This window comes from Pelobates fuscus, chromosome 1, assembly GCF_036172605.1.
Source record: "Pelobates fuscus isolate aPelFus1 chromosome 1, aPelFus1.pri, whole genome shotgun sequence".
Taxonomy (NCBI): Eukaryota; Metazoa; Chordata; class Amphibia; order Anura; family Pelobatidae; genus Pelobates; species Pelobates fuscus.
In genome coordinates, this window is record NC_086317.1 from 293,294,384 (window position 1) to 293,307,061 (window position 12,678).

At 36.1% G+C, this 12,678-nt stretch overlaps 1 protein-coding gene across 1 annotated transcript in view; it reads left to right on the forward strand.

The window, feature by feature from the left end:
- Positions 1–12,678, forward strand: part of ABI3BP (ABI family member 3 binding protein) — a 416,270-nt gene that overhangs the window by 276,594 nt on the left and 126,998 nt on the right. The window contains exons 41-49 of the mRNA XM_063457646.1: positions 1,074–1,148; positions 1,764–1,838; positions 3,068–3,142; positions 4,891–4,965; positions 5,574–5,648; positions 7,039–7,113; positions 7,722–7,796; positions 9,187–9,261; positions 11,330–11,404. Of these exons, the coding sequence (XP_063313716.1) occupies positions 1,074–1,148; positions 1,764–1,838; positions 3,068–3,142; positions 4,891–4,965; positions 5,574–5,648; positions 7,039–7,113; positions 7,722–7,796; positions 9,187–9,261; positions 11,330–11,404 (675 nt within the window). The remainder of the gene's footprint in view (positions 1–1,073; positions 1,149–1,763; positions 1,839–3,067; positions 3,143–4,890; positions 4,966–5,573; positions 5,649–7,038; positions 7,114–7,721; positions 7,797–9,186; positions 9,262–11,329; positions 11,405–12,678) is intronic.

A 12,678-nucleotide genomic window follows, 5' to 3' on the forward strand; every position in this document is an offset into this window, starting at 1 on the left:
AAATTATCATATTTTAACATGTTTTTTCAGAATAAAAATAAAGTAGAGCTAATGATGCATTCTCATATACTGCATATTGATTTATTTAGAAGTATTGACCTTGTAGGTAGAGTAGACCTCTAGCATAAAGATGGCATCAATATGCAATGCTGCAGTGGTTCTCTTGATAACCTGCATGGCGGATGTAGAATGTTGGTGGACATTAATAGTGACTGATGTCCTTAAAGGTCATTGCTTTTCAGTAAACTATCTTTGGAACTGATGGTGTTTTTTCTGCATCTATGTGCACTAATGAACTAATGAAGGTTTTCAAGATGCATTTTTTGGTGTGATACCTGGTAGCCTAGATATTGTTTAAGGTTTTAGTAGGTGTCCTTTTGTAAAATCAAAGTCTGAATTTATTCCCTCTTCATTTAGGGTTATAGATTTGGGATTGGCTAGGGTTAAGAGAATATAATTAGGCTTATGGTTATCACGGTTAATAGGTTTAATTTCCCCTCAGTTGGGCTGCAATACCCATTATTCTCTTCCATACAGTGCCTAGGTGACAACAGGTGAAGGTTAAGGAAGAGATTATAAGAGTCGGGGCTAGAGATTAAGATTGGGAGTTATTGTTACAAATTGTAGGTGATCTAGAGATGGTCAATATATTATGGTATAGTTAAAGTTGTATTAGGATATTTTCAGGGTACTGTTTAAGAATGCTATACATTGTATTTAACAGCATCTGGCATCTTCTATTATTTCACAATTTTACTTCCTTTTTCATTTTATTAAAATACATTGGAAGCTTTTGCTGAATCAGGTCATTCATGCAATGAGATGAAATGCTTTACATGATGTTCACTACTAGGAAGGTCTCCTATTATAATAGAGTTTTACTGCTTGGTGGTCTGTGACATTAAGCATTTGGATTTGATGATACTAGGATACACACATATTGCATGATCTCCAGCATGTTGCATGTGTCTGCATATGAAAGAAAAAATAAATTATATTTAGGTATTCAAAGTGAAGTCTTCATCTGAAATACTGTATGCAAGAGATGCTATAACAACACCGTTATTTTACAGCACCAAAGAAATCCCGTCCCTCTCCCACCCAGTCTAGTACCTCACCCACCGCAGAAGTAAAAAAGCCAACACCTGGTACAGTAACTACTCTGTTCATTCAAAGCACTTTATAGTCTGACCTCCAAGTTAATAGTCAAGATAGGCAAGGATCGCTGTTGACCCACCTGATTACAAATATTTCATAATAATCAAATTTAAAAAGTATCTTGGTATTGTAAAAATAACCTAAGGAAAACATGGACAACATTGTTTTTCAGAAAGAAAAAAGGTAAAATCTTGTTTGCAGGTTAATAAAGTGGAAACCTAATAGATAGGCCCCATAGGGCATTTAGAATATAAATCATTTTGTTTTTAATCAGGGTTGGAGTACCCTTTTTAGGAAGAGATTAAGTTAAGGAGTTATTTTTACAAATTAGAGGTAGTCTAGGGATGGTCGATATATTATGGTTATAGTAAAGGTTTTATTAGGCTTTAGGATATTGTAAGGTTACTGTTTAAAAATGCTATCCATTCCAATTCACATCATCTGGCATCTGTTATTGTTTCACATTTGACAATACTAGGATACATACATATTGCATGATGACCACCATGCTGAATTAGAAGAAAAATTACATAATATTTAGGTATTCAAAGTGAAGACGTCATCTGAAATATACAGAGATGCAATAACAGCACCGTTTTTTACAGCATCAAAGAAATCCCTTCCCTCTCCCATCCAGTCTAGTACCTCACCCACGGCAGAAGTAAAAAAGCCAACACCTGGTACAGTAACTACTCTGTTCATTCAAAGCACTTTATAGCCTGACCTCAAATTCACAATCAATATAGGCAAGGATCGCAGTTGACCTACTTTATTACATTTTTATTTAAAAATAATCCCTATAAAAAGTATTTTGGTATTGTAAAATAAACCTATGGAAAACATGAACAACAAACCATCCTATTTTAACATTGTATACCAGAATAAAAATAAAGTAGAAATATTAATGCATATACTGCATATTGATTTAACTATAAACATTGACCTTTACTTAGAGCAGACCTTTAGTATTAAGATTTCCATCCATATGTAATGTTTATGTGGTTTTCTTGATAACTTTCAAGGTGGATGTAGATTGTAGGTGACCATTAATTGTGACTAATGTGCTTAAATTTGAGATTTCAGTAAATTACCTTTGAAATCATTTTTCTGCATGTGTGTACTACTTGACCTGACTAAAAATTGTTAAGATCCATTTTTTAGTCTGATACCTGGTAGCCTAGATATTGTTTATGGTTTTAGTATGCATCTTTTTGTAATATCAAGATCTGAATTTCTTCCCTCTTTATGTAGGGCTATAGATTTGGGTTTGGCTAGGGTTAGGAGAATATGATTAGACTTGTCGTTATCAAGGTTAATATATTTAATTTCCCCTCAGTTGGGCTGCAATACCCATTAATCTCTGCCATACATTGCCTAGGTGACAATAGTTGAAGGTTAAGGAAGAGATTATGGGAGTCAGGGCTAGAGGTTGGAATTGGGAGTTTTCGTTACAAATTAGAGGTAGTCTAGGGATGGTCAATATATTATGGTTATAGTAAAGGTTTTATTAGGATTTAGGATATATTCAGGGTACTGTTAATAAATGATATCTATTGCAACTCACAGCATCTGACATCTTCTATTATTTCACAGATAATCTTCCTTTTTATTTTATTGAAATAATTTGGAAGCTTATGCTTATTCAGGTCATTCATGGAATGAGATGCTATGCTTTACATGTTCACTATCAGGAAAGTTTCCCAATATAATAGAAGGGTTATACTGCTTGGTGGTCTGTGACATTAAGCATTTGGAGTTGATAATGCTAGGACACATACATATTGCGTGATGACCACCATGCTGCATTTGCCTGTATATAGAAGAAAAAATTACATTCTATTTAGGAATTCAAAGTGAAGACTGCATCTAAAATATACAAAGATGCAATAACAGCACCGTTATTTTACAGCACCAAAGAAATCCCGACCCTCTCCCATCCAGTCTAGTACCTCATCCACGGCAGAAGTAAAACAGCCAACACCTGGTACAGTAACTGCTTTGTTCATTCAAAGAACTTTATAGTCAGTCCTCAAAGTACACAATTAAGATAGGCAAGGATCGCAGATGACCTACTTTATTATATTTTTATTTTATAATAATCACTTTTAAAAAGTATATATGTATTGTAAAATCAACCTGTGGAAAACATGGACAATAAATTATCATATTTTAACATGTTTTTTCAGAATAAAAATAAAGTAGAGCTAATGATGCATTCTCATATACTGCATATTGATTTATTTAGAAGTATTGACCTTGTAGGTAGAGTAGACCTCTAGCATAAAGATGGCATCAATATGCAATGCTGCAGTGGTTCTCTTGATAACCTGCATGGCGGATGTAGAATGTTGGTGGACATTAAAGGACCACTCTAGTGCCAGGAAAACATACTCGTTTTCCTGGCACTAGAGTACCCTGAGGGTGCCCCCACCCTCAGGGACCCCATCCCGCCGGGCTCTGGAGAGAGGAAGGGGTTAAACTTACCTCTTTTTCCAGCGCCGGGCGGGGAGCTTTCCTCCTCCTCTCCATCTTGATCGCGACGTCATCGGCTGAGTGCGCATGCGCGGCAGGAGCTGCGCTCGCATTCAGCCGGTCGCATAGGAAAGCATTTACAATGCTTTCCTATGGACGCTTGCGTGCTCTCACTGTGATTTTCACAGTGAGAAGCACGCAAGCGCCTCTAGCGGCTGTCAATGAGACAGCCACTAGAGGATTTGGAGGCTGGATTAACCCTCATTATAAACATAGCAGTTTCTCTGAAACTGCTATGTTTATAAAAAAAAGGGTTAATCCTAGAGGTACCTGGCACCCAGACCACTTCATTAAGCTGAAGTCGTCTGGGTGCCTAGAGTGGTCCTTTAATAGTGACTGATGTCCTTAAAGGTCATTGCTTTTCAGTAAATTATCTTTGGAACTGATGGTGCTTTTTCTGCATCTATGTGCACTAATGAACTAATGAAGGTTTTCAAGATGCATTTTTTGGTGTGATACCTGGTAGCCTAGATATTGTTTAAGGTTTTAGTAGGTGTCCTTTTGTAAAATCAAAGTCTGAATTTATTCCCTCTTCATTTAGGGTTATAGATTTGGGATTGGCTAGGGTTAAGAGAATATAATTAGGCTTGTGGTTATCAAGGTTAATAGGTTTCATTTCCCCTCAGTTGGGCTGCAATACCCATTATTCTCTGCCATACAGTGCCTAGGTGACAACCGGTGTAGGTTAAGGAAGAGATTATAAGAGTCAGGGCTAGAGATTAAGATTGGGAGTTATTGTTACAAATTAGAGGTGATCTAGAGATGGTCAAAATATTATGGTATAGTTAAAGTTGTATTAGGATATTTTCAGGGTACTGTTTAAGAATGCTATACATTGTATTTAACAGCATCTGGCATCTTCTATTATTTCACAATTATACTTCCCTTTTCATTTTATTAAAATACATTGGAAGCTTCTGCTGAATCAGGTCATTCATGGAATGAGATGAAATGCTTTACATGATGTTCACTATTAGGAAGGTCTCCTGTTATAATAGAAGAGTTATACTGCTTGGTGGTCTGTGACATTAAGCATTTGGATTTGATGATACTAGGATACACACATATTGCATGATGTCCAGCATGTTGCATGTGTCTGCATATGAAAGAAAAAATAAATTATATTTAGGTATTCAAAGTGAAATCTTCATCTGAAATACTGTATGCAAGAGATGCTATAACAACACCGTTATTTTACAGCACCAAAGAAATCCCGTCCCTCTCCCACCCAGTCTAGTACCTCACCCACGGCAGAAGTAAAACAGCCAACACCTGGTACAGTAACTACTGTGTTCATTAAAAGCACTTTATAGTCTGACCTCCAAGTTAATAGTCAAGATAGGCAAGGATCGCAGTTGATCTACCTGATTACAAATATTTCATAATAATCAAATTTAAAAAGTATCTTGGTATTGTAAAAATAACCTAAGGAAAATATGGACAACATTGTTTTTCAGAAAAAAAAAGTTAAAATCTTGTTTGCAAGTTAATTCAGTGGAAACCTAATAGATAGGTCCCATAGGGCATTTAGAATATAAATCAATTTGGTTTTAATCAGGGTTGGAGTAACATTTTTAGGAAGAGATTAAGTTAAGGAGTTATTTTTACAAATTAGAGGTAGTCTAGGGATGGTCGATATAATATGGTTATAGTAAAGGTTTTATTAGGCTTTAGGATATTGTAAGGTTACTGTTTAAAAATGCTATCCATCGCAATTCACATCATCTTTTATTATTTCACATTTGATAATACTAGGATACATACATATTGCATGATGACCACCATGCTGAATTAGAAGAAAAATTACATTCTATTTAGGAATTTAAAGTGAAGACTGCGTCTGAAATATACAAAGATGCAATAACAGCACCGTTATTTTACAGCACCAAAGAAATCCCGACCCTTTCTCACCCAGTCTAGTACCTCATCCACGGCAGAAGTAAAACAGCCAACACCTGGTACAGTAACTACTCTGTTCATTCAAAGAACTTTATAGTCTGCCCTCAAAGTATACAATTAAGATAGGCAAGGATCGCAGATGACCTACTTTATTATATTTTAATTTTATAACAATCCCTTTTAAAAAGTATATATGTATAGTAAAATCAACCTATGGAAAACATGGACAATAAACTATCGTATTTTAACATGGTTTTTCAGAATAACAATAAAGTAGAGCTAATGATGCATTCTCATATACTGCATATTGATTTAATTAGAAATATTGACCTTGTAGGTAGAGTAGACCTCTAGCATAAAGATGTCATCTATATGCAATGCTGCAGTGGTTCTCTTGATAACCTGCATGGTGGATGTAGATTGTAGGTGGACTTTAATAGTGACTGATGTCCTTAAAGGTCATTGCTTTTAAGTAAACTATCTTTGGAACTGATGGTGGTTTTTCTGCATCTATGTGCACTAATGAACTAATGAAGGTTTTCAAGATGCATTTTTTTGGTCTGATACCTGGTAGCCTAGATCAGGGATAGGCAACATTCAGCACTCCAGATGTTGTGGACTACATCCCCCATAATGCTCTTACACCCATAATGCTGGCAAAGCATCATGGGAGGTGTAGTCCAAAGCATCTGGAGTGCTGAAGGTTGCCTATGCCTGGCCTAGATATTGTTTAAGGTTTTAGTAGGTGTCCTTTTGTAATATCAAGGTCTGAATTTATTCCCTCTTCATTTAGGGTCATAGATTTGGGATTGGCTAGGGTTAAGAGAATATAATTAGGCTTGTGGTTATCATGGTTAATAGGTTTAATTTCCCCTCAGTTGGGCTGCAATACCCATTATTCTCTGCCATACAGTGCCTAGGTGACAACCGGTGAAGGTTAAGGAAGAGATTATAAGAGTCAGGGCTAGAGATTAAGATTGGGAGTTATTGTTACAAATTAGAGGTGATCTAGAGATGGTCAATATATTATGGTATAGTTAAAGTTGTATTAGGATATTTTCAGGGTACTGTTTAAGAATGCTATACATTGTATTTAACAGCATCTGGCATCTTCTATTATTTCACAATTATACTTCCCTTTTCATTTTATTAAAATACATTGGAAGCTTCTGCTGAATCAGGTCATTCATGGAATGAGATGAAATGCTTTACATGATGTTCACTATTAGGAAGGTCTCCTATTATAATAGAGTTATACTGCTTGGTGGTCTGTGACATTAAGCATTTGGATTTGATGATACTAGGATACACACATATTGCATGATGTCCAGCATGTTGCATGTGTCTGCATATGAAAGAAAAAATAAATTATATTTAGGTATTCAAAGTGAAATCTTCATCTGAAATACTGTATGCAAGAGATGCTATAACAACACCGTTATTTTACAGCACCAAAGAAATCCCGTCCCTCTCCCACCCAGTCTAGTACCTCACCCACGGCAGAAGTAAAACAGCCAACACCTGGTACAGTAACTACTGTGTTCATTAAAAGCACTTTATAGTCTGACCTCCAAGTTAATAGTCAAGATAGGCAAGGATCGCAGTTGATCTACCTGATTACAAATATTTCATAATAATCAAATTTAAAAAGTATCTTGGTATTGTAAAAATAACCTAAGGAAAATATGGACAACATTGTTTTTCAGAAAAAAAAAGTTAAAATCTTGTTTGCAAGTTAATTCAGTGGAAACCTAATAGATAGGTCCCATAGGGCATTTAGAATATAAATCAATTTGGTTTTAATCAGGGTTGGAGTAACATTTTTAGGAAGAGATTAAGTTAAGGAGTTATTTTTACAAATTAGAGGTAGTCTAGGGATGGTCGATATAATATGGTTATAGTAAAGGTTTTATTAGGCTTTAGGATATTGTAAGGTTACTGTTTAAAAATGCTATCCATCGCAATTCACATCATCTTTTATTATTTCACATTTGATAATACTAGGATACATACATATTGCATGATGACCACCATGCTGAATTAGAAGAAAAATTACATTCTATTTAGGAATTTAAAGTGAAGACTGCGTCTGAAATATACAAAGATGCAATAACAGCACCGTTATTTTACAGCACCAAAGAAATCCCGACCCTTTCTCACCCAGTCTAGTACCTCATCCACGGCAGAAGTAAAACAGCCAACACCTGGTACAGTAACTACTCTGTTCATTCAAAGAACTTTATAGTCTGCCCTCAAAGTATACAATTAAGATAGGCAAGGATCGCAGATGACCTACTTTATTATATTTTAATTTTATAACAATCCCTTTTAAAAAGTATATATGTATAGTAAAATCAACCTATGGAAAACATGGACAATAAACTATCGTATTTTAACATGGTTTTTCAGAATAACAATAAAGTAGAGCTAATGATGCATTCTCATATACTGCATATTGATTTAATTAGAAATATTGACCTTGTAGGTAGAGTAGACCTCTAGCATAAAGATGTCATCTATATGCAATGCTGCAGTGGTTCTCTTGATAACCTGCATGGTGGATGTAGATTGTAGGTGGACTTTAATAGTGACTGATGTCCTTAAAGGTCATTGCTTTTAAGTAAACTATCTTTGGAACTGATGGTGGTTTTTCTGCATCTATGTGCACTAATGAACTAATGAAGGTTTTCAAGATGCATTTTTTTGGTCTGATACCTGGTAGCCTAGATCAGGGATAGGCAACATTCAGCACTCCAGATGTTGTGGACTACATCCCCCATAATGCTCTTACACCCATAATGCTGGCAAAGCATCATGGGAGGTGTAGTCCAAAGCATCTGGAGTGCTGAAGGTTGCCTATGCCTGGCCTAGATATTGTTTAAGGTTTTAGTAGGTGTCCTTTTGTAATATCAAGGTCTGAATTTATTCCCTCTTCATTTAGGGTCATAGATTTGGGATTGGCTAGGGTTAAGAGAATATAATTAGGCTTGTGGTTATCATGGTTAATAGGTTTAATTTCCCCTCAGTTGGGCTGCAATACCCATTATTCTCTGCCATACAGTGCCTAGGTGACAACCGGTGAAGGTTAAGGAAGAGATTATAAGAGTCAGGGCTAGAGATTAAGATTGGGAGTTATTGTTACAAATTAGAGGTGATCTAGAGATGGTCAATATATTATGGTATAGTTAAAGTTGTATTAGGATATTTTCAGGGTACTGTTTAAGAATGCTATACATTGTATTTAACAGCATCTGGCATCTTCTATTATTTCACAATTATACTTCCCTTTTCATTTTATTAAAATACATTGGAAGCTTCTGCTGAATCAGGTCATTCATGGAATGAGATGAAATGCTTTACATGATGTTCACTATTAGGAAGGTCTCCTATTATAATAGAGTTATACTGCTTGGTGGTCTGTGACATTAAGCATTTGGATTTGATGATACTAGGATACACACATATTGCATGATGTCCAGCATGTTGCATGTGTCTGCATATGAAAGAAAAAATAAATTATATTTAGGTATTCAAAGTGAAATCTTCATCTGAAATACTGTATGCAAGAGATGCTATAACAACACGGTTATTTTACAGCACCAAAGAAATCCCGTCCCTCTCCCACCCAGTCTAGTACCTCACCCACGGCAGAAGTAAAACAGCCAACACCTGGTACAGTAACTACTGTGTTCATTCAAAGCACTTTATAGTCTGACCTCCAAGTTAATAGTCAAGATAGGCAAGGATCGCAGTTGATCTACCTGATTACAAATATTTCATAATAATCAAATTTAAAAAGTATCTTGGTATTGTAAAAATAACCTAAGGAAAATATGGACAACATTGTTTTTCAGAAAAAAAAAGTTAAAATCTTGTTTGCAAGTTAATTCAGTGGAAACCTAATACCGTATATACTCGAGTATAAGCCGAGTTTTTCAGCCCATTTTTTGGGCTGAAAAACCCCAACTCGGCTTATACTCGAGTGAGTGTCTGTATTATGGCAATTTTCATTGCCATAATACAGACTGGGGGGAGAGGGGGGCTGGCAGGAAGCTGTAACTTACCTTCACCGCAGCTCCTGTCAGCTCCCTTCTCTCTCCTCCGTCCGTGCAGCTCCCAGGTCGGCTTCCTCTGCAACTCTCGCGAGAGCCGCCGTGGGTTACCGTGGCAACGCTCCGCGCGGCCGCGAGAGTTGCAGAGGAAGCTGACCTGGGAGCTGCACGGACGGAGGAGAGAGAAGGGAGCTGACAGGAGCTGCGGTGAAGGTAAGTTACAGCTTCCTGCCAGCCCCCCTCCTACAGCCCATCCACTGGACCACCAGGGAGTCAGAGCCCCCCTCCCTGGCCAGCTAACAGGCAGGGAGGGGGGACGAAAAAATAAAAATATTAATAAAACAAATAATAAGAAAAAAAAATATTACAATAATAATAACAAAAAAATTAATACAATTAATAATAAAATAAATAAATAATTACCTAAATAAATAATAATTACCTATAATTACCTAAAAAAAAATAACAAAAAAAATATTAAGATAATAATTAAATAATAATTAATAAAATGCCCAACCCCCACCAATGCTCTGCACACACACACACACACACACACACACTGCACTCACACATACACACACTGCATTCATACACACACTGCACTGCATTCATTGTATACACACTGCATTCATACACACTGCACTGCATTCATTATACACACACTGCACTCATACACACACACTGCACTCACACATACACACTGCATTCATCATTCATTATACACACACTGCACTGCATTCATTATACACACTCCTATACACTGCACTCATATACACACACTGCATACACACTGCACTCATACACACACTGCACTGCATTCATTATATACACACTGCATTCATACACACACTGCATTCATACACACACACACTGCACTCATATACACACACACTGCACTCATATACACACACACTGCACTCATATACACACACACTGCACTCATATACAAACACTGCACTCATATACACACACTGCACTCATATACACACACTGCACTCATATACACACACTGCACTCATACACACACTGCACTGCATTCATTATACACACACTGCACTCCATTCATTATATACACACTGCACTCATACACACTGCATACACACACACTGCATTCATTATATACACACGCTGTAAATAAATATTCAGTTAATATATTTTTTTTAGGATCTAATTTTATTTAGAAATTTACCAGTAGCTGCTTCATTTCCCACCCTAGTCTTATACTCGAGTCAATACGTTTTCCCAATTTTTGGGGGTAAAATTAGGGGCCTCGGCTTATATTCGGGTCGGCTTATACTCGAGTATATACGGTAGATAGGCCCCATAGGGCATTTAGAATATAAATCAATTTGTTTTTAATCAGGGTGTGAGTAACCTTTTTAGGAAGAGATTAAGTTAAGGAGATATTTTTACAAATTAGAGGTAGTCTAGGGATGGTCGATATATTATGGTTATAGTAAAGGTTTTATTAGGCTTTAGGATATTGTAAGGTTACTATTAAAAAATGCTATCCATTCCAATTCACATCATCTTTTATTATTTCACATTTGATAATACTAGGATACATACTTATTGCATGATGACCACCATGCTGAATTAGAAGAAAAATTACATAATATTTAGGTATTCAAAGTGAAGACGTCATAAGAAATATACAGAGATGCAATAACAGCACCGTTTTTTTACAGCATCAAAGAAATCCCATCCCTCTCCTACCCAGTCTAGTACCTCACCCACGGCAGAAGTAAAACAGCCAACACCTGGTACAGTAACTACTCTGTTCATTCAAAGCACTTTATAGTCTGACCTCTAAGTTCACAATCAAGATAGGCAAGGATCGCAGTTGACCGACTTTAATAATTTCTTTTTTTAATAATAGTTTATCAAAAAAATTAAGTTTTGTTAAATAAAACCAAGGGAAATTTGGATAATAAACTCTCATATTTATGACTGTTATTCAGAAAAACTTAGTAGAAATAATGACGCATTCCCATATATTATTTGAACTCTATAATGTAGACTCAAAGAACAACCTTAATTCAACTCTGCAACATTCAAACGCACGTTCACAGTGCCAACAACTACTATACTTTACTAATCTCCTTTAAAAAAAAAAAAACTATTTGTATGATGATAACATCTTCTGCATCAAGAGAGAGATTTGTAATAGGAAGGCATTTGAAATGTGATTTTCCAAATATTATAGAAATACATTGCCCTTTGGATGAATTATTAATATTGACATCTACATTCAGTAATCCTCTAACATCAAGACTTCCACCTTGGTGTGATGTTGCTGTGGTTCTTAGTGATGGTCAAGGTGTAGATTATGGGTAAACACTAGAGGTGTCTGGTTTTCTTAAATCATGGAGAAAGTTGGATCAAACACATAAAGATGGTGTTTAGGCAGATTTAATTGAAAAACCATACAGCGTTTTGGTTCCCTCAAGAGCCTTTATCAATCCTTGTTGTATAGCTTTCCAATCAAATCTGCCTAAACACCATCTATATGTGCCCGGTCCAACTTTCTTCACAATTATTCACACGTTGGGAATGGTCCACCCATTTCTGGAGGCACAATGGATGGAAATGTTAGTGCGTGCCACTCCACTTTATGTATGTATGAATTTCTTAAAGGCTGTTGATTTATCAGTCAACCTAATCCAGTAACTGCCAGTGGCCTTTCTATGTGTACTATATAGATTTTCGAGATACATTTTTTGGTCTGATGCCTGTTGGCCTAGATGTAGTTTACGGTTTTTGTAGGAATCCTTTTGCAATATCATTATGTATCCTTTTGCATTTTTAGGGTTAAACCAAAATAACCAAATTAATATAGGTTTATAGATTTGGGATTGGCTATGGTTAAAGCGATAGGATTAGGTTTGGGGTAATAGAGGTTAGCAGGTTTTGTTTTTGTTTTTTCCCTCAGTTGGGCCACAACACCCATGATTCTTTTCCATACAGTTTGTGGGCATCAATGATGGCAGCTGTATTTAACAGCATGTAGAATGTGCTAGAGTAAAGTGTGCTACAT